This window comes from Aythya fuligula, chromosome 1 (genome assembly GCF_009819795.1).
Source record: "Aythya fuligula isolate bAytFul2 chromosome 1, bAytFul2.pri, whole genome shotgun sequence".
Classification (NCBI taxonomy): domain Eukaryota; kingdom Metazoa; phylum Chordata; class Aves; order Anseriformes; family Anatidae; genus Aythya; species Aythya fuligula.
Genome location: NC_045559.1, coordinates 206434951 through 206458174, shown reverse-complemented (window position 1 = coordinate 206458174; position 23224 = coordinate 206434951). Strand labels below are relative to the sequence as shown.

At 55.8% G+C, this 23224-nt stretch overlaps 1 protein-coding gene across 5 annotated transcripts in view; it reads right to left on the bottom strand.

Moving 5' to 3' along the window:
• Positions 1-1810: 1810 nt before the first annotated feature.
• STIM1 (stromal interaction molecule 1) overlaps positions 1811-23224 on the bottom strand; it is an 82531-nt gene continuing 61117 nt past the window's right edge. For 2 of the 5 annotated variants that reach the window (XM_032194993.1, XM_032195000.1), the window contains exons 7-13: positions 22215-22392; positions 18012-18179; positions 16699-16799; positions 16010-16245; positions 14194-14274; positions 10811-11201; positions 1811-3354 (exon numbers count right to left, since the gene is read on the bottom strand). In XM_032194993.1, the coding sequence (XP_032050884.1) occupies positions 2805-3354; positions 10811-11201; positions 14194-14274; positions 16010-16245; positions 16699-16799; positions 18012-18179; positions 22215-22392 (1705 nt within the window). In that variant the 3' untranslated portion in view covers positions 1811-2804. The remainder of the gene's footprint in view (positions 3355-10810; positions 11202-14193; positions 14275-16009; positions 16246-16698; positions 16800-18011; positions 18180-22214; positions 22393-23224) is intronic. The other 3 variants (XM_032195015.1, XM_032195008.1, XM_032195024.1) reach the window with 3 other exon arrangements.

The window sequence follows — 23224 nt, the reverse complement described above, 5'->3', positions numbered from 1 at the left end:
GGGGCTGCTGTGCACGTCCCTGGCCCTGACCCAGCGCTGTCCCGGGGGGCCAGGCTGGCGGCAGTGCCCCTGCCAGTGGCAGCCACCTTGGGCAGGGTCCCGAGCACAGGGGGCTGGCACGGCCAGGGGCAGCTCCCTGGGCACCATCCTGAGCTGGGGGCAGAGCTGGGGTGGTTTCGGAGCCTCAGGGGGCTGCGAGCACACAGATGTGTTTGCTTGTGCTGCAATAAACAGTTCCGCAGCCCACCACGATGTGCATGGCTGGATGGGCCGTGGGGACGAACCCACGCACGCTGCTGCCTGCGGAGCTGCAGGGACCCATCCCGCAGGGCCTCATCCTGCTGCCACCCCTCGGGGCGCAGTGCTGGGCTGCCGGGGGGTGTGGGGTGTGGGCGTCCCCCTGGCTTTGGCTGCGCACGCAGAGGGTGCGAGCGGGGTGAGGTGTTGGCGAGGGCTGAGCAATGGCCAGGACGTGCCCGTCCTCTCCCTGCTCCTGCTGGGCTCTGCGGCTGTGCTGGCAGGACGAGGCCGTCCCTGCAGCAGCGTTACTGGGGCAGCACCAGTGGCTCCCACCATGGCCTGGAGGGAGAGGGCTCCGAGGGCACAGCACCGGGACCGCAGGGCCCAGGCACCGAGGGGACCCCCACGGCTGCGGGCGGGTGAAGAACGCGGCAGGCGCCTGCTGGTAAAATATACTACATGCTTTATTGGATTTAAAAGTTTTATGAAATGACAAAAAAAAAAAAAAAAAAAAAAAATCAAGAGTTGGCAGACGCGTCAACAGTTGCCGCTCAGTGGATCTCCAACCCCTTCTCCACAAAGCATCCGCAGGTCTCCGCCACCGCGAGCAGCGCCGCCGGCCCCGGCTCCAGCCCGCAGCCCCCGCGCCCCGGGGGGGCTCCGTGAGGCCTCCCCGGCCCTCCCGGGGGTCCGGCTCCGCTCCCCGGCCGGCTCCGGCCGAGGCAGCGACAACGCCGACGGCGGGGGCAGAGCAGCCCCCGTCCACCGCCCCCGCTGCCGGGACCCCGTCCCCGCTGCCGGGAGCAGCCGCGGGGAAGCGCAGGCACTTAGTCATTTAGAGGAATTTTTCACTTATCTCAAAGCAACAGTGTAATTGTCTAACTACCACCTACGAAACGAAAAACACCTCGATAGCCCTTCCTGTATTGTCAACATACACGAATATATTACTCTGGCATAAAGCAAGGCCCCGAGGGGCTGTTGGCATCCCGCCCTGCCTCCCTCCCTGCCCCTCCTGGACGTGCGCCTTCCCCTGCCGGCAGCGGCCGAGTCCCGGGTGGCCTCGGGGTAGCAGCTGCCTCCCAGGACGGTGCCGGCGGCCGGGGCCAGCGGCTCAGCGTGGACGGGGCGGTGGGAGCGGGACCTGGGCTTGGTGGAGCCCCGGCCGTGTCCGCTGGGGGAGGGCAGCGGGCAGGGGCTGGGGCTGGGGTTGGATGGAGAGGATTTGGCCCCGGGACGGAGCAGGGCTCAGCCAAGGGCACGGGCAGGGGCCTCCCCCTTAGCAGCTGTGCTGGGGAAGGTGCCTGGGGCAGGATGAGCCCCGCAGCCTCCCAGGGAGGACAGGGGAGCAGCCAAGCCCCGGGGCAGCACCCAGTGGTCAGAGCCCGGCCTCAGGGCAGGGAGGCTGCTGCCAGGTCCTGGTGAGCACCCTCCACCCACCCCAGCCTGCCCCAACCCAAGGGCAGAGCCCCGGGCACGCACCCAGCCCCACGGGCACGCACCCAGCCCCACACCCCCAGCCTGGAGGCTGCCCCCCAGCTTGGTCGTGCCCCGCACCCCCTCTCTGAGCTTGCCCTGGGGATGGGTGCCGTGGCTGTGTGTTTGCAGGCGCCTTGCAGAGAGGTGGCAGCAGGGGCTGGCCCTGTCCCGATGCCCCTTGGGGATGCCCCGGGCCCTTCCCTGGTGCTCACACCCTGCTGAGTGCCAGCTGAGCTCTGGCCCTGGCCCTGCTCCCCCGGGCAGGGAAGCAAAGACAGGGGCAGGCGGGGGCTCCTCTGCCCCGGATCCAACCCCCACACCACGGATGGATGCCGCTGGTGCCACGCGCCCGGCGGGGGGAACGCTGCCCAGGGCAGAGCTGTGAGCACCCCACGGGCGGCAGCTCCCTGGTGCGAGCGGGAGAAGCTTCAGCAGCGCGCTCCTGGCCGCACGAGTACCAGCAGGGGCAGGGCCCTCCCTCGCGAGGTATTGTACTTGCTCTCGCTTATCAAGAGCGCACAAAGAGGGCATTCCCCTTCCACCCTGGGGGCCAGGGTGCAAGAAAAGTGACTCATAAAGGGGAGGAGAACGGCTGCGGCGCCGGCCCCACCGCCGACACCTGCGGCACCCCCTGCCCGGGCTGCGGCACCCGGCGTGCGGCACGGCAAGGCTCCCGCCACCCCGGCCATCCAAACAGCCTGTGCAAAGGTTGGAAGAGGCAGAAGAAACAAAAACAAAACAAAAACAAAAAATAATAAAAAATAAAAAAATAAAACCACATTGAAACCAAACCCAAATGCCGTGTGGCTGAGCGGAGGCAGGAGTAACTGGAAGCCATGCACAGCAAAGCTGGGGGCTGCGGGAACAGGGAGGGGGGAAAGGGCGGCTGCTGGCTTCGGGGGAGCGGTCGTCGTCTTGGTTTCTCAGAGATCAGGAAATAAATAAGTCGAGGTGGCTCCTCCCGCCGCGGGTGCTGACACGACTCGAAGGGAGGGCGCCCGTGGGGGCCGGGGGGGTGGCGCGGCGCTGCCCCCGGGCCCAGCGGGTCGCGTCCGTGCGGTTCCTCCTCCTCCTCCCTCCTCTCTCTACTTCTTGGGCTTCTTGAAGATCTTTAGGGGGAACTTCTTCTTGCTCTGGCCGAGGTCAACCTCGTCGCCCGTCAAGCTGCTGTCCTCGTCCCCCGGGCTCTTCTTGGCAGCCAGCTGCGGGATGCGGGTGCTCTTGGCGCTGTTGGGCCGGCAGTCAGAGATGGGGGAGGGGGTGTCGGGGTCGGTGGAGCTGGGGCTGTGCGACCGCGACGAATCCGAGTGGCTGTGCTTGCCGGCCGTCGGGTGGCTGATCTCCCCGAGGCTGGAGGACTTCTCCATGCCGTGGTTCACCGTCATCATCTTCTTCATCACCATGGGGCTCTCGGCCGGCCGCTCCGGCAGAGCCCCCGGCGCGGAGGCCTCGGCGTGCCGGCTGCCGCCGTTGGGGGTGGGCGCGCCGAGGGCAGGGTGCGCGGGGGCAGCCTCCTCCACGGACCTGGTCAGCAGGTTGGGGCGCGCCGCCAGCAGCTTGGGCGCAGCGCTGGGGACGCGCTGGTGGTCGCTCAGGTGCGGGATGCAGGACTCGGAGTCGCAGCGAGTTAAGTCTCTGGGGGTTGAAAGGCGGAGGAGGACAGCTCGTTAGCGCCGCTCGTTAGCGCTGCTCGCACCGCGGACCCCCCGTCTGTCCCCCCCCACCCCCTCGCCCCCCCCTGGCCCACACGCACACAGATGCAGCAGCTGAGGGTGGGGGCTCGGCAGGGGAAGCCCCCAGCAGAGCGCAGCACGCAGCCAGCCCGCGGCCCCTGGGGATGCAGGAGCGGGGCTGGGGCCTGTCCTGCTCCCGCTGCCTCCTCCTGCTGGTTCTGCTCCTCCCCACCAGCACCGGGCGGCTGCTGGTGGGGGCACCCCGGGGACGGGGCCTCACCCAGCCCCACACCAACTGTCTGAGGCTTGTGGCACAGCCAGCCCTGCCACACCGCCAGCACCATGCGTAAATCCACGGCTCGGCTCCTGGTGGAGCCCGGAGGGACGGAGGCTCCGGCCCATGAGGCAGCAGCAAGTGCTCAGCCTGGATGTGCCAGCAACCATCGGCAGTGCCCTCTGCCCCCTTCCTGCCCTGGATCCCACAAAGCAGCCGGCTCACAGCGTTACACAGCTCATCCCAGCCCCCCGTGCCACACCAGGGCTGGATTTCATGGCAATTTCACCAGAGGCTTCTCCGGGCCCTCAGCTTGCATCTGTGTGCGCTCCCCGGCTGGCCCTGTTGGCTCAGGCCCGCAGCCCGGCCCCTGCTGCCCAGCGGTTTGTGCCCCCAGCCTGCTGCCTGCTCGTGGTCCTCAAAGGCAATGGGGCGCCGCTCTGCCACCCCCAGCACCTCCTTCCCCAAGCGGGGAACGGAGGCAGGAGGGACGGGAAGCCGCAGCCCCCATCGCCCCACAGCGCTGCTGTGCCCCGGCCCGACGGCCCCGTGGTCCCTCTGAGAGCTGCTGGCGTGCCCGTGCAGGATGGGTGCAGCCGGATGGAGCTGTGCTGCTGCCCCACTGCCTGCCCCACTGCCTGCCCCACTGCCTGCCCCACGGCTGCCCTCACCCCTTGCAGTGCCACCAACGCCGCCTGCGGGGCACGCAGGGGCTGCGAGGGGTCGGTCAGAGCCACCTCTCGTCACCTGCACAGGCTGGGGGCAAGGAACACGGAGCGGAGAAGGGAGTGGAGAGGAGAAATGCAGACCAGAGGGCAGGGGAGAGGGTGAGGGAGGGGATGGGAAGGTGCTCGCCAGCTCGGGGCCGTGCTGCCCCCGAGAGCAGACAGTGGCCGTGCTGTGCCAAGCTCACCGCCCGGCCCGGGTGATGCCGTCAGGAGCAGCACCAGAGCTCAGAGGGAGAAAGGGGAAGGCAGGACGGGACGAGATGCCTCCACTACAGAGCCGGTGAAGAAGGAGAGCTCCAGGCAGCACCAGGACTGCACTGGTGGAGAAGTGGCTGCAGAAACAGAGCACAAGGGAGGTCACCTACACGGCTGTACCACTGTGAGGTGCTTGCAGAGGGAAGGGAGGAATATGTCCTTTGTCATAGCAGCAAGGGCATTTTGGAACAAACCTACCGAAAGAACTTGGGCTTTTGTTCCACAGCTCCACAGGAGTGCGTGGAGGAAAGGAAAAACCTCACGGATAGTTAGAAAAACCTCACGGATGGCTAGGATACAGCCCGAGATCCGCTCCGAGAGCCCAGCTGCGGAGCCTGCGTCCTCTCTTATTTTAACAGGAGGAAAACAGCCGCAGGCATTGCTGGAATAGTCCCTGCCTTTCACACACACACGGCCGAGCCCATCTGCCATCCAAGCAGCAGGGCGCTGCATCCTCAAGGTTAGCAGCGGGCCGGGGAGCGCAGGAATCGAACAATTTGGATGGTGTGAAATCCCCAGCTATTCTGAGAGAGAGCTCTGGACGCGGTCCAAGGGAGACAACTGCGATGGAGGCACCGACGGAGACACGAGCTCACGGCTCCGGCCGCTGCCAGCGGATGCTGCGGCCGCCCAGAAGGTCACTTTCACGCAGGGAGGAGTGGATGCAGCTCCGGGGTTTCACTGGGATAACGGGGCCCACGGGCAGCTCTGCGAGGAGCAGTGATGTGCCCTACAAGTCGGTGGGGCTGCACATGGGCCCCTTGTGCCCCTTCCTCGCCAGCCCCCGTCTCGGAGCAGGTCTGGGGCGAGCTCAGCGCACGGCAGCAGTGCCCCGTGCTGCACACCATGGGCAGCGTGTCAGGGCTCACAGAAACGTGTTTAGATTGTAACCTGCTCAGCTGAAATTCAGAGTTTTACCTACACCTGAGGATGTTTTTTTCCTGTAAAACCAACCCAGAGCTCCCACTGGCTGCCGTAAGCACAGAGGTGCCTGGAGAGAGTCCGTGAAGACATTCTTCTAAACAGAAGTGAGATAACAGCAAATACGGCAGAAGTTAGGGATCTCAGATGACTTCACAAATGCCTCATTTATGAGGAGGGCAGGCTTTCTCCCCGCTGAGATCTGCAGACAGCCATTAATTCACCCAGAGTGCCTTCACCTGCCTTGCACAAGGTCCTGACAAGGGACAAAAGCGGCCGCGCGGTCACGGCCGCGGAGAAAATGACGACAGCAGATGGAGAAACATCCTCTGGTGGTGGAGGATTTTCTTCCTCTGACTGCACACGCTGGAAACCCGATCCCGGACAGCTGGTCCCTGCCTCGCAGCAGGGGTACGGCTGCCTCTGGCTGGTGCCGAGGACCGGCCGGGAGCTGCTCCCCGGGCACGCCACGGCCACCGCGTCCCTTCCCCGGGACTGCTCTGATAACAGGAGACCCTCGGCACCAAGGGGCTGGCAGTTAATTTGTGTGGGTCCAGCTCCTCATCCCAGACATCCACAGCTTCCTTGGGATGTCCCAGCCCAGGCCAAAATGCTGGGTTTGCCACCGTGCTTCCATCCTCCACGCGCACTGGGGCTCAGAACAGCCTGGCTCTGGCAGAGGTCAATGCTCTGATTGCCACAGTGCATCTGGAACATCCCTTCTGCAAGAACGCTCACCTCTACAGACGGACCTCTAGAGTCCTCTGGGGCTGTGGAGCTACAGAGAGAGCTAGGCAGGCCCCCAGGAGAAGGACCTGAGGGGCACAGGATGTGTTTCCCTGCAGACATTACGGGCTGTGGGCTGCTGACGAGAAGAGACCTCGTTGGAATACAATTTCTTCTTCCCTTGCACTCGGGCTGGCTGTCCACAGCAGGACTGAAGGAACTGATGTCAGGAGGCAGGCCACCATCAGGCATTCTTCAGATATCCAAACGGTGCTAAGCTAAGCCTTTTTATTCATAATTTATCCAGTTATAGATCGGGAATGTGTTCCCAAAGGGAGGGTGGATGTGCCACACGTGGGGACACGACTCAGCTGCGTGCTGACTTGGCCGGAGGCAGCACAGAGCTGGGGATGCTCCGGAGCCCAGAGCAGGGACAAGAAGGGGAAAGATCATGGCCAGACAGCCAGAAAGGGCCAGCACGGACCCTGCTGACTTCCAGGAGGCTCCTGCTCCCGACTCGGGGCCACAGGCTCTCCACAGGACGCGCCGGGCACGGGGCAGGGGCTGCATGGCACGGCAGGAAGGTGCCTCCAGACAAAGCACTGCTGCGTGCAGCACAGCTCCCCAGATGCTCCCCCCTCAAAAGACTCTGAGCTGACCATGAAATCAGAGAGCTGGGAGCCTCGTTTCATGCTTGTGAATGTCTCAGCTGTGCTGCAGTGCTGCCTGCTCCCTGTGCCATGCAGCCAGGCGTGCTCACAGCCTGTGAGGAGTGAGGCTGGCCGAGCTCGACTGCCTGCAGGCTGATCTCTGCGCTGCTGGGGTTTTCTCTGCCCGCTTCCTACCTTGCTGCTCCAGGAATCCAAACTGCCCACGGTGAATGAGAGAGTGAGGAAATGGGATGCACTGCGCTTTGCAAACAAAAGAAGCAAAAGATGGCAGAAAGAAGGGCTGGTAATGATGGAGGAAGAGGGGAGAGGACAGGACAATATAGAATAACTACTTATTTTTCCTTGACTGCAGCCCATCGAATGATTTCCTCCGGTGGGCTCCTGCTGCCTGCTAAACCCAGGGGACAGGCTCCAAGAAACCGAGCGGTGCTTCAAGGGCGTTGGACGTGACCGGGCTGCAGCAGGGCTCAGTGCTGTGGCCTCCCAGACCCTGCTGCCTCCGCGGCTCCCTGCCTCCCCCCGGGGTCCTGCAGCTCCCAGCTCCATCCACCCGCCCGGCACCGGGCAGCAGCGGCCGCGCAGGAGGCAGCACCGAATTTGCTGCACAGCTTGGTCGTCCTGCTGTGACAGCCAGAGGCTCGGGAACAGCCTCTAATACACAATTCCACCCGTAATTTCTGCCCTTCTGTTCTAGGAGAGCTGTGAGTTACTGTTTTTACCAGATCGCTGCCACCCGGCTTTTGCCGTGGCTGTCGGCTCCCCTCCCCGCTGGAAAAGGGTCGCCAGAGCGGGGGGTTTGGTCCTACAGACCCATCTCCACCCCGTTTATCCACCGGTACCACCTAAAGCAGGCACTGGCGAGCAGAAACCTCTGTGCACACAGCACCCTCCAACCCCTCTCCCTCCCAGGGACATCCAGCCCCCTCCATCAACATTTATAAACACACATCAGCCTTCAAAACCAGAACAGCTCTGACCTTATTTGCACCGGATCCTCTGAAGCCAATTGCAAAAGAGAAGCAGACAGTGAGGAGTTGGTGACAGTAACTGGGAGGCCACGCACTGGCCGTGCCTGCAGAGGACGTCCCTACCAGGTTAGCTCCGGGCAGATTTAGCACCACCAGGCACAGCTCGTGCGCAGGACACGGGGAGGACCGGCCTCCGAGCCTTCCTCTGGGGGAACGGGCTGTTTGAGACAAGTTTCTCGTGAGGTCTCGCCAACATTTGCGCCTGCTGGCCGCAAGAGCGGCTGAACTGATCAGATCCAGCAGTCCAAAACACTCAGGGCAGCGCTCTTCCTGCCCAGGATTTTTGTGGGTTCTGTTTTCATCCTTGGCAGTGACTCCCTGGAAGGCTTTTCTCAGCCTCAGATTCCCATCTGTTCTGCTCGCCAGTTTGGGAGGCTGCGGAGCTTGAGGGATGTTTATAAAGGCCTCCGAGACTGGTTGTACAAAAGAGAAATTAAGAGCAATATGTTGGCTTGCGCTGCGCCTTGCCTGCACGGCAGTATTTTTATAGGGATGCATCTAAGCAGGATCTGCTAAAGATGCAGTTGGGCAAAAATTTAAAAGCAACAACATTAAGAACCCGTTTTCGTACCCAATTCTTCAGGTTTGTTTTCCATGATGAATAGAGAATGAGGATGGATTTGGGGGTCTGCTGTTGTGTAGCTGGATCAAACCTTACCCCCAATACTCCTATACTCTGCAGAACTACCCCCACTGCTAAAATCCTGCCGCAGCAGCTGCTCCCTCCTCTGGGAGCAGAAAGCAGTCCTGCCTGTGGGTGAGCAGTCAACAATGAGGTCCTGATAAGCTCCTAAGTGCCGGTGGGGAATAAGGAGATGCTGGTTATTCTCTCCTAATGACCTCTCAGCATCTTTGCCTTTCCTAATGGGGATCCCAAAGCCACGCCGCATTTCCCTCTGCCACTCCCAGGGGAGCCTGCAGCACCAAGACTTTAAGCCGGTCAGCAATTAAGCATCTCTCTGATCAGGGCTCAGCTGAAAAAAAGTGTTTATAGAGCTATTTTTGAAACAGCATTTTTGAATCAGCCTTCGAGCTCCCAGGACAAGCCCCTTGTAGAGACAGGAAGGCCGGCTGTAAACACGGGCTGCCTGACATGAGAAGTATTCCCAGCTTTTATCTGTCAAGCTGGGACAGCCTCAGCCGAATTCAAATTGGCAGTAATTCATCTAAATTGTAACTAGGCTGCTTCTCATAATCCCCAAACAAGCATCACTGAATTAACCAAGGTGTTGCTCTTTACTGTCCACCTCAGTTTCTCCCCCCAGAACAGTCCAGAATGCTTTAATCTGTTTGTGACTGCTGGTGGCTTTACACAACTATTCGTAGCCTGGGGCTCAGAGACTGCTCTGCTGTCAGGCACCCTCAGGCAGACCTGCTTTGAGACACAGAAGTTAGCGAGAGGGTCGGGCATCCGAAACAGAGGCTGTGCAAATGACATCGAACCGGAGATGTCAGGAGAGAGCCTACAGCTACGGGGAGAAGTTCCTACAAGTAAACGGAGCGATGTACAAGATGCCAGGACAAATGAGGATGTGGTGACTGGGGATGGTTTTCTGTCTGGATACAGAAATGTGCGAAGACGCTGCCCTGACCTGCTTCTGCCATGACAGAGCTCCGGTCGTCTCCCATGTGCGTGCTTCCTGTTCTGAGGGCAAGGACTATTTTTAATTGTACAAAGGAGAAAGCAAAGAGCAGAGAGATGACGTGACGTGGCCACAGCCCCAGGGCAGCTCTCTGGCAGGGAGCGGTGGGATTCCCCGGTGGACAGGCACAGCCCCTCTCCCCTGCCTGCTTCATTCAGCACCAGCACCTCCGCGCCTGCAACGCCCCCGAGCTGAGAGCACTCACCACACACACTGCTCCAACCTCAGCTGGGTTTTGAACCAAGCACCCTGAGGGATGCAGGCTCACACAGCGCTCTGGAGTTGGGTAAAAAAACCCCAACTGCTGCCACGGCCCTGCTCTGGGAGAAGGCCACCCAGGGCCATCCAAGAAACGTCACCCTCTGCTTGGGCCACAGAATGTCTCTAAACATCTCGTGGGATTGCTGCTTCTCTGGCTGCCCCCGTCCTTCCCATCTCTAACGTCAGCGTGGAGGTAACCAGCTCCTCGGGTCCTGCCTGCACACAGCGAGCCTCCCTCCCTGGCTGTTACCACAGAGGGAGCGAACTGAAGGCAGCGACCCAGCCACGAGAAGCTTCACCTCCTGTTCTCACTACCCAGCTGTTCCTTAGCCAAGCACAAAATGCCTCGTCCCTTCCCAAAACAGAGGAGGTGAAGAGTCACTCTGAAACACAAAATTCCTAAATGCTGTTTTTTGCCTCTTCTTAAAACAACAGCACAAATTGTAACCCTCCAGCAGCTCTGACTACTTGCTCACAGTACCTACCCGTTACGTTTCCTTTGCAATTTGCTTGTGAAGACCCCAAACAAGTCAAGGCTTCAAATAAGGTCAGTGTTTGTTTGATTACTTGTGTTACCTTTGCTCTCCCAGGTGCATCACCCAAGGACTGACTTATTAAGAGGTAACTGGGTGCCCAGGAATTCTCATTTGTTGAGCTACAGCTGAACCACAGCACCTCCGTGGTTTATGCACCCACTGTGGTCATAGGTATGGGAATGGGCCACAGAGCACTCGTCACAGAGTCCACTTGCATGGGGGAGAGGTTGAAGAATCAAAAAACGTGGATAAATAATGAAACAGAGGCCCAAAAGGAAAGGGCACAAGGAATCTAGGAGAAAGGGCACCCCAGCAAGCATCAGCTCTGAGACACAGCAGGCAAGGGGGAGCTAGAAAAGAAACAGCAAAATATACCCAAAGCTCTCAGTGCGACAGCGAACTCCAGAGGTGACATCAGGAGGGGGTAGATCAGGGGTGGAGTCCATCTGAAGGAAATAAGAGGTGGTGGTGTGATGGTAATAGATAGGGTGGACATGGGAAGCAGGAGCAGGTGCAGTAGTGGTGGATGAGGAGCAAGAGGTGGCGGTGGTAGCAGATGATGGGCTGGTGCCAGGAAGGTCGGAACTGAAAGACTGTCCAGAGGAGAGGCTGTGCATTCGACGGAGAGAGACTCTGCCTGCCAGGTAATGGGCAGGCTGGCCCGACTCATTCTGGCCTTGCACGTAACTCTCTACCAACCTCTGAGATCCGTGGGCGTGCTGTGGGTCCACCAGGCGCTGGCGAACTGTGCTGGGCAAGGCAGGAGCTGCAACGAGAGAAAGGGGAGAATGCTGAAGGCAGCTGGCACACCCCGCCCGTCGGATCAGCAAGGCAAAGCTGCCACCCACGGCCAGTGCTACGCATCACAGCACCATGCCTTCTGTCCCCAGGACACTCGCTTGGGCCACTGCAGCCACCCCACCTTGTGCTATCGGTTATGCTGGTTTAATGCGGAGGAAGCATTAAAGCTGCTGCTGCTGCTGCTGAACATGCCAGATTAATGACCAGCCCATGAGAAACTACGCTTGGCATTCCTGATGTAGGTGCTTTCTGAACACCTTATCTGATCATCTTGCTTGAAGCAGAAACTCGCTGCATGATTCATCCTACCCAGCTCTACAGCAGAGCTGCCACCCAGCCTCCTTCGTTGTAAGCGTGAAGTCGGCAGGCCTTGCAGGGCATGATTCACCTCGTCCTAACACAGGCATCCACACCGCTCACAGGCACTGGGCCCTGGCTGTACCGCTTCTCCTCAGCCTAAAAAAGGAGCCTGTGCTGGTGTGGTCAGATGCAGGCACCTGAAGTCGGCGAGGCCAAGCCCAGCGCAGGAGCTCTGCGCCGCTCTAACTCCTGCAGTGCCACCCAGACAGCCCCCAGTGCCACCAAAAGCACAGCTGCGAGGTGCTTTGTGTTTAGGGGCAGGAAAGCCTCTGGGAAGATGCAGGAAACCTCTTCGACTTGCACCCTGCCTGCAGGGCAGAACAGCTGGGACGTGTGGCAGATACACAGAACTATTTATGAGCTGGGCAGACGCAAGCTTTCATCACAGCAGACACCTGAAATTATAGGTCTGGCTCAAAAGCGGTGCCCCTTGTTCCCAAGCTGTTTCACAAGTTGGCTCACTGATCAAAGAGACGCTCAATTTGAAAAATATTGCTCTCTAAATGCAAATCCATCGTGGTTCAAAGGAACAAATTGGACTGTCTCCTTCGGAGAGCACTGTCACCAGTTAATTAATAGCTTTTACGATCACAGCGATCTTTTTGGCCACGTAGCTGTACCTAGCAGTAACACGGGGCAGAGAGCTCAGCCCGTTACCCCTGCCCTGACCCCATACACGGAGCTGGGCCTTCGGAGAGGCAGAGGGAGCCTTCATGGCACGGAGCCCTCTGAGCAGCCGTTTAGATCGGGATTCAGTGGCCTTGTCACCATCTAACCCACTCGCTGCCACTTCCATACAAGATGTTCCACCTCTTGTGGGAGATAAGGTGTTCAGGGCTGGACAGGTGGCGTAAGAAGTAAATGTGAAGATGGTTAAAAAGGTGAACAGACAGGTAAGCTAAGAAATGAAGTAGAACGAGAGCTCTTTTGGGAATCGAAGAACCAGCAAATTGCTGCTAGAAAAACTACAGCTAGGAAATACGGAGCTGCTGCTGCTCAGCTGCACCCACGGAGACCGCTGGGCTGCAGGGTCACCGCTGGGATGGGCTTCAAGTGGAAGAAGGGACAAGCAGCAACAGAACGATGGAGTCACAAAGGTTGGGAAGGCTCTCCATGACCATCTGGTCCAGCCAGCAATAACTCAGGCAACTTCATTATTTTCCCCTTCCCAAGGTTGATCACAGTTTCTTGTAGGGCCTCGCTGCTCGGTTTGCCAACTCTTGCTTTTACCACACGGCCACCTGCAGATCCTTTGTGGGAGCTCCCTACCCACAACCTTCACTTTCCATTTCAGATTTTTTTTCTCCGAACAACTCCTGAGCTGAAATTAAACGAAAATGAGTCACAGGGACTCCGAGTGGAAAAAAAACTGACAACCTCACCCCGGTGGGAACCACCAAAAAACTGATCAGAGGAGGTGAAAGGGAGAGCATTAACGGGGCAGAACCGGAGGATGTTCAAGCTCTCCTGCCATGACTCTGCAGCAGCAACGCTGCCAACTACAGCATCATGGCCAGGAATAGCACAGCAGATCCCAACCTGCCTGCTGCTGCTGAGTGTTCACACAAAACAGAAAAGGAGCTCGGTTTGGGGGGCTAACAGGGAAGCAAGCTCTACAGAATAATGAACTGGGGGAGGAGGGGTTGGTTTCCACTCTGGGTTTCTGCCTTTCTCTCCTGGGACTTATTTTGTTCCTATTTTTTTTCCTGGCATTACACTCCTTGTTTACCACGTTACAGCTTTGCACTCTCCTTTTGCGTGGTTTACCTTGCAGTGAGCTCAGGACCAAGACCTTGCCTCCCCCGCTGCACGGCCTCGCACAGCCACAGCACACCCTCGTTTCACAGCAATACGATTTTATTCCGGACTGCACATTTTACAAAGGTCACCCAAATAACCTGCTCTTAATCCTGCTGCCACACAACTCCCAACCAGTACCGATGCAGAGCCTCTCCTGCCACAGCACACACTCTTCTCCTCCACCACACTGATGCCTGCCCGTCGGTGAAACTCCTGTTGTGGGAGGTCACCCACCCAAAAACGTGGAGGTGCCACCACCGGGGCTGAGCACGCCACTGCCACGGCCCCCAGGGATCTGGGCACCGGGGGACAGATCAGCACAGTGTGTGCCACCAGTCACGTTATTTAAAAGCACGTTTGGGGAAAGATTTAGGAAAGGCACGGCAGTCACCAGCGTGCCCTGTGTCACAGGGTGGGCACGGGGAGGGCAGGGTCCCCTGGGCTGGTGGGCTGAGAACGGGAGCGGTGCCACCCCCGCCAGCCTGAATCCTTCATCACTGCCTCGGGGGTAACAACAAGCAGGAACAACCCTCCCCATTTCGTAACCGGATTCTTTTTTTAAAAAAAAAAACAACAAATCCCCAAAGCGTGCGAGGAGTAGAGCTAACTGTGATTCTTCTTCGTCCCACCAGACTCTTTCCAGGGGTTAGTAAAGATGCTGATGGCTCAGTGAAGAAAGGTACATTCATTAGTTTCCCGTGCTGGAAAGTCGGAAAATTTGTGTATGTATTTTTAGTCTAGAAAAAGGGCAGAGGGTAGAACAAAAAATGTATATATATAATCAAAAAGAACCAAACCGGGGTATTTCCAGAGGGACTGATCCTCCGAGGACAGAGACGAGCGATCACTGAACCTGCGCCCAAAAAGCCAGGCTGCATCTGGGAAAGGCCAGTCGGGGGTGGGAGGGAGAGAGAAAAGTGATTTACAGGGACATCATCACTGGCAGCCAGCAACATCCCCAGCTCGCCCGGGGAGGAAGCACTCCACGTCTCTCCTGATGCTGGTTTTGGACACTGACAAAGCCCTTGGGGAAGGCAGCAGGGACCTGCTGGGTTCCAGCCCTGCAGACCAGCACCGCGGCCCCGCTCCGCTTACTGGGCTGACTGGGACAGCAAGTGCTCACCACGCACACACCTCGCTCCAGGTGTCTGCAGCAAGGCACAGAGGAGCAGGGGATTAAAATCTGAGCCCAGGGCTCACGCCTTGTCTAGCTCCCGTCCCTGGGAGCGTGCTTCAGTTGTTGCTCAGGGATTTCTTAGGAACACCCCTGCCTCACCAACGCCCCGCTCGCACCTTTGCACGTGCTGAGCAGCCCAGCGTGGTCTCTAACTGCAGCTGGTGACTGAAGACAAAGGCTGCTGGGGCACCATTGCTTTAAGCTCATGCACACACAAGCCCAGACTCCGTGCCCCGTGCCTGCTGAGCCCCAGAGGCGTGTCAGCACCGCGTCCCTCCTGCCTGCTGCGTCCTGCAGGTACCCGGGCTCTGGGTTCTCTGTCTCACCCCCTGCTGCCCTCCGACCAGCCCCGAGACCTGTCTGTCCTTCCCCCGCCTGCCCAGTTAAACAGGCCTGGCTTTGATGAAGCCCTAGCCAGAAAGTCACCTGAATCAGGCGTAACTAAAAAGGCTGCTACAGTAACGCAGTCAGCACTGCTCTCCTCCCAGCTGCAGCTCAGAAAGCTTTGCTCCTGCCAAGAGCTGCTGCCTGCGTCACTGCGCCCGCTGGTGCAGAGCAGTGGTCAGAGCGTCTGGAGCCACTTCCCATTCTCTTATGCAACAGCTAGAGATAGAAAACTGTACTTGGAAAATGCATTTCTGAGAGAAGCTAGGCCACGTGTGAATCTGGGTCAGTTGAACATGGGAACCAGAGTCAGGGCTGATTCACAAACCTTTTCCAGAGAAGGAGACAGCCTCCACGTAACGCAAGAGCTCAGCAATTGAGAGTGCCAGGCACACGGTGACTCAGGTTCAGCCCCTTCAGATACCGAGCTCCTCAGAGCAGGCTCTCCCTCTCCCAGTCCCCATTCCTTTCTGCAGGAGCTGATGCACTTTGCATGTGAACAGGCACTGACAAAGAGGGAAGGAATGTTCACCCTGGCGACTACACCCCTACACAGGAGATGGGCACTGGGGTTTCAGCCTTTGCTCCCGTATATATTTAACAATTTATTAAAGATGGGCAGGAGCACCACGGCAGGCTGCTCCTTCCTGCTCAGAATGGCAAGAGGTGCAAAGCTCGCATGAGGAGGAGGTGCTCCCAGTCCTTTTCTGTCCTGAACAAGTGCTTTAACCGAGGGAAAATGCACTTCAGTTGCCTCTCACTTCTGTGAGTAGCCCATAGCTTTGTTTCTAGCAAATTCTTCTGTTCAGTGAGTTGAACAGAACAGCACAGATATGATTAAATGATGAAAAGTAACATTGACAAATTACTAGCTCTGCTGGAATCAACAGGCTGCAAGCAATGAGTGGTGATCTGGCACTTATGGACATTCCCAACCCTCTGCAGCTAATATTTTCTCTTTGATCCTTTAAAAAACTGCTTAGACACCTCAGTTCCTCCTAATGCGTTTGAACTACTTGTAGCAGCTCCACCTCTCCACACGATCTACGTACATTGTATGGACATGGGAGACACGATCTCTTCGTCCAGGTCATCCACGTCATCAGTCATGATGAAGTGCGAGGGGTTCGGGCGCGGGGTGCCCATCCAGCTCTGATCGATGTTCAGGGCTGAGGCCAGCGTGTGGATGCCGGGGTTGTTGACGATCTGGAAGCCGCAGAGCAGCTCTATCTGCTGCCAGCGATGCAGGCGCTCCCGCAGCGCCGCTGTCACCTCACTCAGGGCTTGTCTGAAAGCAAGGGTCAAAGAGGGAAAATGTAGAAATCGAAGGGAAAGTACAAAACATTGCCTGAAAGAGGGAGCCTGGCAGTTCAGCTTTGTGTCCTAACGCTTGAGACATTTTTCATTCCACATTCGAGAACAGAGCAGTAACCTTTAGAGCAGTAACAACTGGGATTGCCAGGGATAATCACCTGAATGCTGCAGCCTCCCAGCTCCTTAGGAAAGCCATTTTGGTGGGATTTTAATTGCTCTGCACAACTATGATTTCAATTTTACACACATAAAACATAATTGATGAAAAGAAGCGAGCCCAACCCCATCTAAATAAGGTCAGCAGACCCAAAAGGCGAGCCAAATGAGACCAAGAGCACCTGCACAGCCCGCAGTACGCTCGTGTTTAAATACAAGAGAGGCTAAAGAGGAAGACAGAAATAAAGGAAGACATGAAGTAGATACTCACTTTGCAGTTAAGATTTTATGATCAACATCATCTAGAGATGAGCTGTGAGCAACATGAAACGTTCCAAACAGGGTGTTTCGCTTCTTTTTAATTTTTTCAGCCTGGAACATTAACAGAAAAAAGGTCAGAGGAAGAAGATGACCTTATGTTTCCTCCAGGACGAGAACATCCTGGATGGGCTGAGACAGAAATAGTCCTGCAGCTGTTAGCACACGTGTAAATAGTGTGAATTTTCTTAACACTGAGGGATGTTCAGTAAATGCTTCCTAACGCAGTGGATGAGGGAGCAAGTAAGCAGGCTGCAGGTTTCATGCTCCTCCCTGGCCTTTCTGATTTCAGAGGGAATTGAACCTACTCCATGTCTCTTGCTTGGTCTTTCTCACGAGAGAACTATGAAAGAAATAATATTAATGCCCTAGGGTGGTTGTGTTTTGTTGTTGTGTTTTTTTAACCTTCCCTTCGTCACTGTGCATATTCACAACTGAAGTCTCCCCACACAGATCTTTGGCTCACAGCATCCAGTGGCATTAACTGGAGACTCACAGAAGACAAACCAAGGGCACGGCCGCGACATCTGACACAAGAGAAGCAAACCCCCTGAAATGTTAAGATGTTCATAATGAAAACACGTTTAAGGCAGACAACTTTTCACGAGCTGTCAGTTCTGACTGCAGTGAACATCCACAGAGACGAACGCGTGTTCCAACAGCTTCCCTGCTGCTCCCCGCTTTTTAGTTGGCACAGACATTTCTTCACTGGGAACAAGAGATGATGATTCATCACTACAGTTTGCATGCACGTTATAAATTTTGTTTCCCATGCCTCTAAAACATTATCTGTAAAGGTGCAAAACTGTCTGCTTACTGACTGCACCACGCACAGCCCACAGCTAACGCTGCACCCTCACGGGACTTCAGCCTGCTGAGTGCTGCGGGGCTGAGGGGCATGGCCCCAGTCTGTGCCTGCAGCTGTGAGGGGCAATTGCTACTCACTGCTTTTAGTCGCCTGCTGCACTTCAAAAAGTTAGAACTAAGGCACTAGATGTGATGAAGTCAAGAGCCACAGCCGTGTAACTGCATCGTGTCTTTCACCTGAACAATTTATGGGACTACGGGACCTCACACTGATTTGTTTAGCACTGCTGTGCACTAAGGCTTCTGGCATGTCGTGACACAGCAGATGAATGCAGAAGTGGCTCGCTGAAAGGAAATGGGAGGAAGATGCAGAAGAACACACTTTTACACAAGTTTCATTTCCCATTTCTTCCGGCACCGCGCGGGGAAGACCTTGGACAAGGACACTGAAATCCTCACCCCTTCCTTGGCCACCAGGAGCTGCTTCTCCGCGTTCTGTTTCTTGATGTTGTAGTACTGGACCTCCACCTCGTGGGTCAGCTGGAGCCACTTCTGCAGGGCCTCGGGCGCAGCCCAGCTGCAGTGAGACTCCAGCTCCTTCTCGGCGTTCTTCAGCGCCATCCGCACCTGGGGAGAGGCAGACGGGCAGCGCTGGAGGGCCGGGGGCAGCCGCAGCGCGCCGCCGGGGACCCACCGGGCAACTGCTGGGGGCGAGCACAGGGCTTTTGGTGCACCAGAAAAAAGAAAAAAACAAAAGAAAAGACCCCACGCAACTTAACCTTACTCGTGACAGGAGCTGAAGTCAATAGGAGCGGTGGCATCCCGGTACTGTGAGCAGGTGGCACGGGGGAGTGCGAGGTGGGCAGCCACCCAGCGCTCCGCTTGGATGACCAGAGCAGCCCACAGTGCTTTCCTTTCATCTCAAAGGTGATTTTTTTTTTTTTTTTAAGGTTTCTCTCAAAAACCTCCAGCAGCTGCAGTGCTGCTTTGCCTCCCCGCTGCAGCGCTGAGCACGTCCTGCTCTGCCCATCTGTTCGGGCAGCTCCTCTGACTCACAGTGGCACGGACGGTAAATCCTCCAGAGCTGACAGCATGACACACAAGTTAGTTAAAAGGGAACGAGACTTTAGGTAAGGATATTCAGAGTGCTTATCTCCAGCCTCTAGAAATCTCTGCTGCCTGCCTTCAGATCTGCTAAACCCACAAATTCTCCTCCTCCTGAAGCAAAACTGCTGACAACACCGCGCAGGCAACTGCCTCCTTTCACTGCAGCTACTGAGCCAAACAGAGGGAGCTTGTCAAAAGACAACTTTCGCACTGGAGCAAGATGACAAAAATATTTAGACACAAAACATGTGCTACTTGGTCAGAAAAAGAAATGCCACGTCTGGAATCAGCAGCTCCTGCAGCTTTCCTGGGGACTCTCCTTCCCTCGCAGCTCATCTCCTGCACACACTTATCTTGCTGGGGATCAGGGCGATTACAAAATTAGAAGGAAGTGGGTGATCAGCAGGTTGAAGACACCAAAAGTGATATACAAGCACTTAGTGCATGAAGAATTAGCGCATCTCTTTTATTACACGTGGTGCGGAGGGACTTCACTACCGCTAAGCCCTGCTCACTTGTTCCACATCGGGACGGTTCCTGCAGCTCAGCCCTGCTGCGCCCCTCGACCACGGCACCTGGAAGCCCAGGAGGGGTGCACGTGGCTGGAGCTGTACCACGGCCTTGCTGCTGACAAAGCTCCAGCTCTGAGCACGCTCGGGTGCTCTCACTGCCACAGCAAGCAGCACCCTGCCAACAAAAAGCACTTGCTGGCAGTGTGTGGTCTGGGGTCCAGCCACAAGACGGCGTGGCATCGTGGGGCAAGGGCTGGGGAGCTCTGCAGATGGCCCAGGGAGCTCTGCAGATAACCCATTTCCTCTTTCTGGTCTCTGGGGCCTTGACCTAAGGAGCACACGGTCAGTGGGACCTTCAATGCCTGTTCCCCGTGGCTCTGTTCACACCTGCCTTTAGCTAGCAAGGTGCCAGTGCCTTTTCATTTTCGAACTAAAGATGTGCATTTTTTATTTTTTGCTCAAACTTGAATCTTTTCCATGAACATGTTGTTTAGCACAGTCACTTTTCTCCAAATCCAGCACAAGCACAACTTCTGGCAAGCCAAAAGCACCACATCACTCTCAAATGCTTTCATCTCATACTTTATGCTGGAGTACGTTTGCAGAATTCATCTAGAAGTAGCCAGGGGGCACCACAGAAGAGGTGAGCTACTTACAACATCAGTTCTGGGTAAGATTTAGTCTTGTTGAACATAACATGGCCTGAGTCATTCCAAAGTTTCAAATCCAGCATCACAGACCCCAGGACAGCCTGGTTTTCCCCTTGGATGTCAGCTGCACCACGTGCTTCCCCCAGTCCATGCAGAACCCTGATCATGATCAGTAAGTGCATGGGGGACAAGAAATCTGCCCCTACAGATCTGGGGCAGAGGTGTGCTCAAAACACTTCCAAGGTTCTTAGGAATTATGGAAGAGGGAAGCAGTGCAGAGCAACAGCCAAGGAAAAGTGGTTGAAATGAGCCCTGGTACAGCAGAGCTCACAACACAAAGGCTGACATGGCTGCAGAGGGGAATCCATGCAGACTGCGTATTCTCCTGGGGAGATTTCTGATCTCAATATGACCACTAAGAGCAGCTTAGAAAGCAACAAATGCCTTCTGAATCTGAGGTCAGGGGCCATGGTTTGGGTGGAGTATGACCTAGTGAGGAGAGGATCGGTGTCAACAACCTGGTACACACACGAGAGCCCAGTCCCTGAAATCTCCTGGTTTTTAATCTCAGATGCTGGGCTCCAGCAGGAATACTGGTTTAGTGGTAAGAATCAACTGGTGCAAAAGGGGGTCTTGTTCTAATATTCACTGGGACCCAAGATCTTAAAACCAGATGAGTTTACGGTCAGTGGGAGTGACTGGTTAAGTGTATTTGTGGTCTCGAGTTCATTGGGGTGGTGATTGTGTTACAGCCACACAGTGGGGTCAGGTGGATAAAACCGATACTCACCCTTGCAATGCATCCCTCACGAAGGCCTCTAAGAAACAACAGAGTGGTTAAGTCATCTCTGGCTTTTCAGATATCTTAACAAATGTAAAGTGGAGGGGGAAAGTGGAATGGATGGCGCTCTGCCTTCTCCAAAGGTCATGGCAGCTTGGGTACAAGGGCTACGGGGTACGAGAGCAGGGCTGCATGGCCTCACTGAATGGCCCAGAAGGGCTGAATTGCTGGCTACACGAGTACAGGTGCCCAAATGCATGCTCTGACATGGAGCTCGATGAATTTGTGGGGAGGCTGTATGACAAGTTAGGAGGAATGAGACCAAGAGAGCAAAGCTTGTCGCAGGAGTCTGTGGGTGTCTGAACGGCTCTTACTCCAATAAGAGAGGAAGAGGGAAGGAAACTGGCTGACTGCTGGCTATTTGCACACTTCAGCTACATTGCCCCATGGTTCCCTGGCTACCTGTTGACCCAGGACAGATGCTCTTCCCTTGCCCGTGGGAAACTCTGGATTCCTGTTTCGTTTTCTTCCCCACCCTCCATGGTGGCAGAACACAGCCCGGCTGGAAGGGCACGCTGATGGCCTTGGAACAGCCAAGGCACTTGCTTGGCCCAGGCCATTCTGTCAAATTTCTGTTTAAACTGACCTATGAATTAAGGTCAGATAAGAATTTTCTCTCGGGTGAAATAGGAAGGAGAAATTGGATTTGTGTTTTGGACTTTCTTTGTAGGTTTGGGCAACAGATTTTGAGGTAAAATCCCCAGGTGTTGTTTCCTTGCTCTCTGTTGCTGCAGGCAGGTGCCATCAGCAATGTCCCTGATCTCCATCACTTCCCTGTGGCTTATAGGAATCAAGGTTTTTAGATGTAGGATTGGGAATCCTTTTTCTGACCTATGACAAGTTATTTTCACAGTATCACACATGGTTCCATCTGTGTGTATTTCTGGACCAAACACATTTCATTGTTTCCAGCAGCAGAATTACACACAATATTCTCTTTAGGCCTGTGTTTCAATCTGCAGCTTGGGAATACATTTTCCTGTCAGCCTAGATTTAAAACTAATGTTTTTGAGAATTGCACATGACCTCTAACCTACACAGATTCTAATCTAGTGTTACATTTCCTTGGAATAAAATTTCCTTTGTACACCTCTGTGACACAAGAAAACACAGTAAGAACTCATTCTGCATTCTTCCCAAAACCCCAAATAAATACAAAAGAGAAAAAGAAAGAGTTTCTGGTTTGGAGAGAGGGCTAGCAGTCACCAGAGGGGTGCAGCTAGAGGCCAAGTTCAATGCCTCTCCTTTTGGAAGGTGTGCTGGGATGACGTGACAGCAGCACGTCCCTCGAGACAGCACCTCTGCTGTCCCTGCCACCCAACAGCAAGCAGCGCTGTAATTCCTTATGGGGGATGTGTACTGTGAAGTGGTGAAAAAAATGCATGGATCTTTTCCTCCACAAAGGGGAGTGGAAAACCAAAAAGTGTCAGAAGCAGAACATCACTGGATTCCTCAGAAGGAAGAAGCAGAGTGAGGAGCTGCCTACTGCTCTCGTTGGCGTGTCTAAGTGTCCCCATGCCCCCTTGCTAAGTGCCCCACCATGACCCCTTACCTGCTCCAGCTCCTGCTCAGCGTATTTCTGCCTGCTCAGCTCGTTCTCTGTGCCCTCCCGCAGCTCTCGGAGCCGGTGTGCCTCCTGCTTGGCGATGCTGATCTCATCCTGCAGCTTCTTCTCCAGGTGCACCTTTTCCACCTCCACAGAGCGATGTTCCTCTTGTGCCTTCTGCAGTCTGCAAAGAGAGAGCCCGAGAGCCCAGTGCTGTGCACACCGGGCTGTCCTGCACCACCGTGCGCCTGCTGGCCAGCCGCAGCCCCGAGCAGCCCCAATCCTGTTCGCTCTACACTGATGTGAACAGAGATCGTATCTGAAAACTCTGGATTTTCACTTTTACTTCATTTTTTAAACGCTCACTACTTCCATTTGAAGTTTCAGTGTTTTAACAAAAAATTCTGCCTTTAATTAAAAAGAAAAAAAAAAAAAAAGAAAAAAAAGCAGGAGGGGAAGGTAGGCCTGAGTGGGTATGAATGCACAGATGGGACATCTCCATATTCCACTTGCAAAAGTGTTCAAATTTAGACAAGTCTTAATCTCACCTGGAAGTGATTATTTTTCCTCCTGACAGGATGAAATCGTCAGGGATTATGTACGGCAACAGAAAGTGATAACAGATTACCTGCACCCCTTCAGTCTCAGCCCGCTGCGGGCCGTGACACTGCAGTCACTGCGACTTGTTTCAAGGTTTCTGTTGTCCTCACTTTACGGGAGCTGCACTATCCTAGCCCAATTTCATATCCCTATCCTAGCACAATTTCTAGCATCAGGAATGAAGCTGTGCTGAGAAGAGGCAGTGACGTCCCTTGTCACTGCCACCCAAACAACCTCCACGTGCTAGCAGCAGGGAAGCGTTTGAGTCACCATCCCTGGAGGTCTCCAAAAGACACGTGGCTGTGGCACTTAGGGACATGGCGTGGTGGCAGACCTGGCAGTGCCAGGTTAACGGTTGGACTTGATGGTCTTACAGGTCTTTTCCAACCTGAATGATTCAAGGATTCTGTGATCTG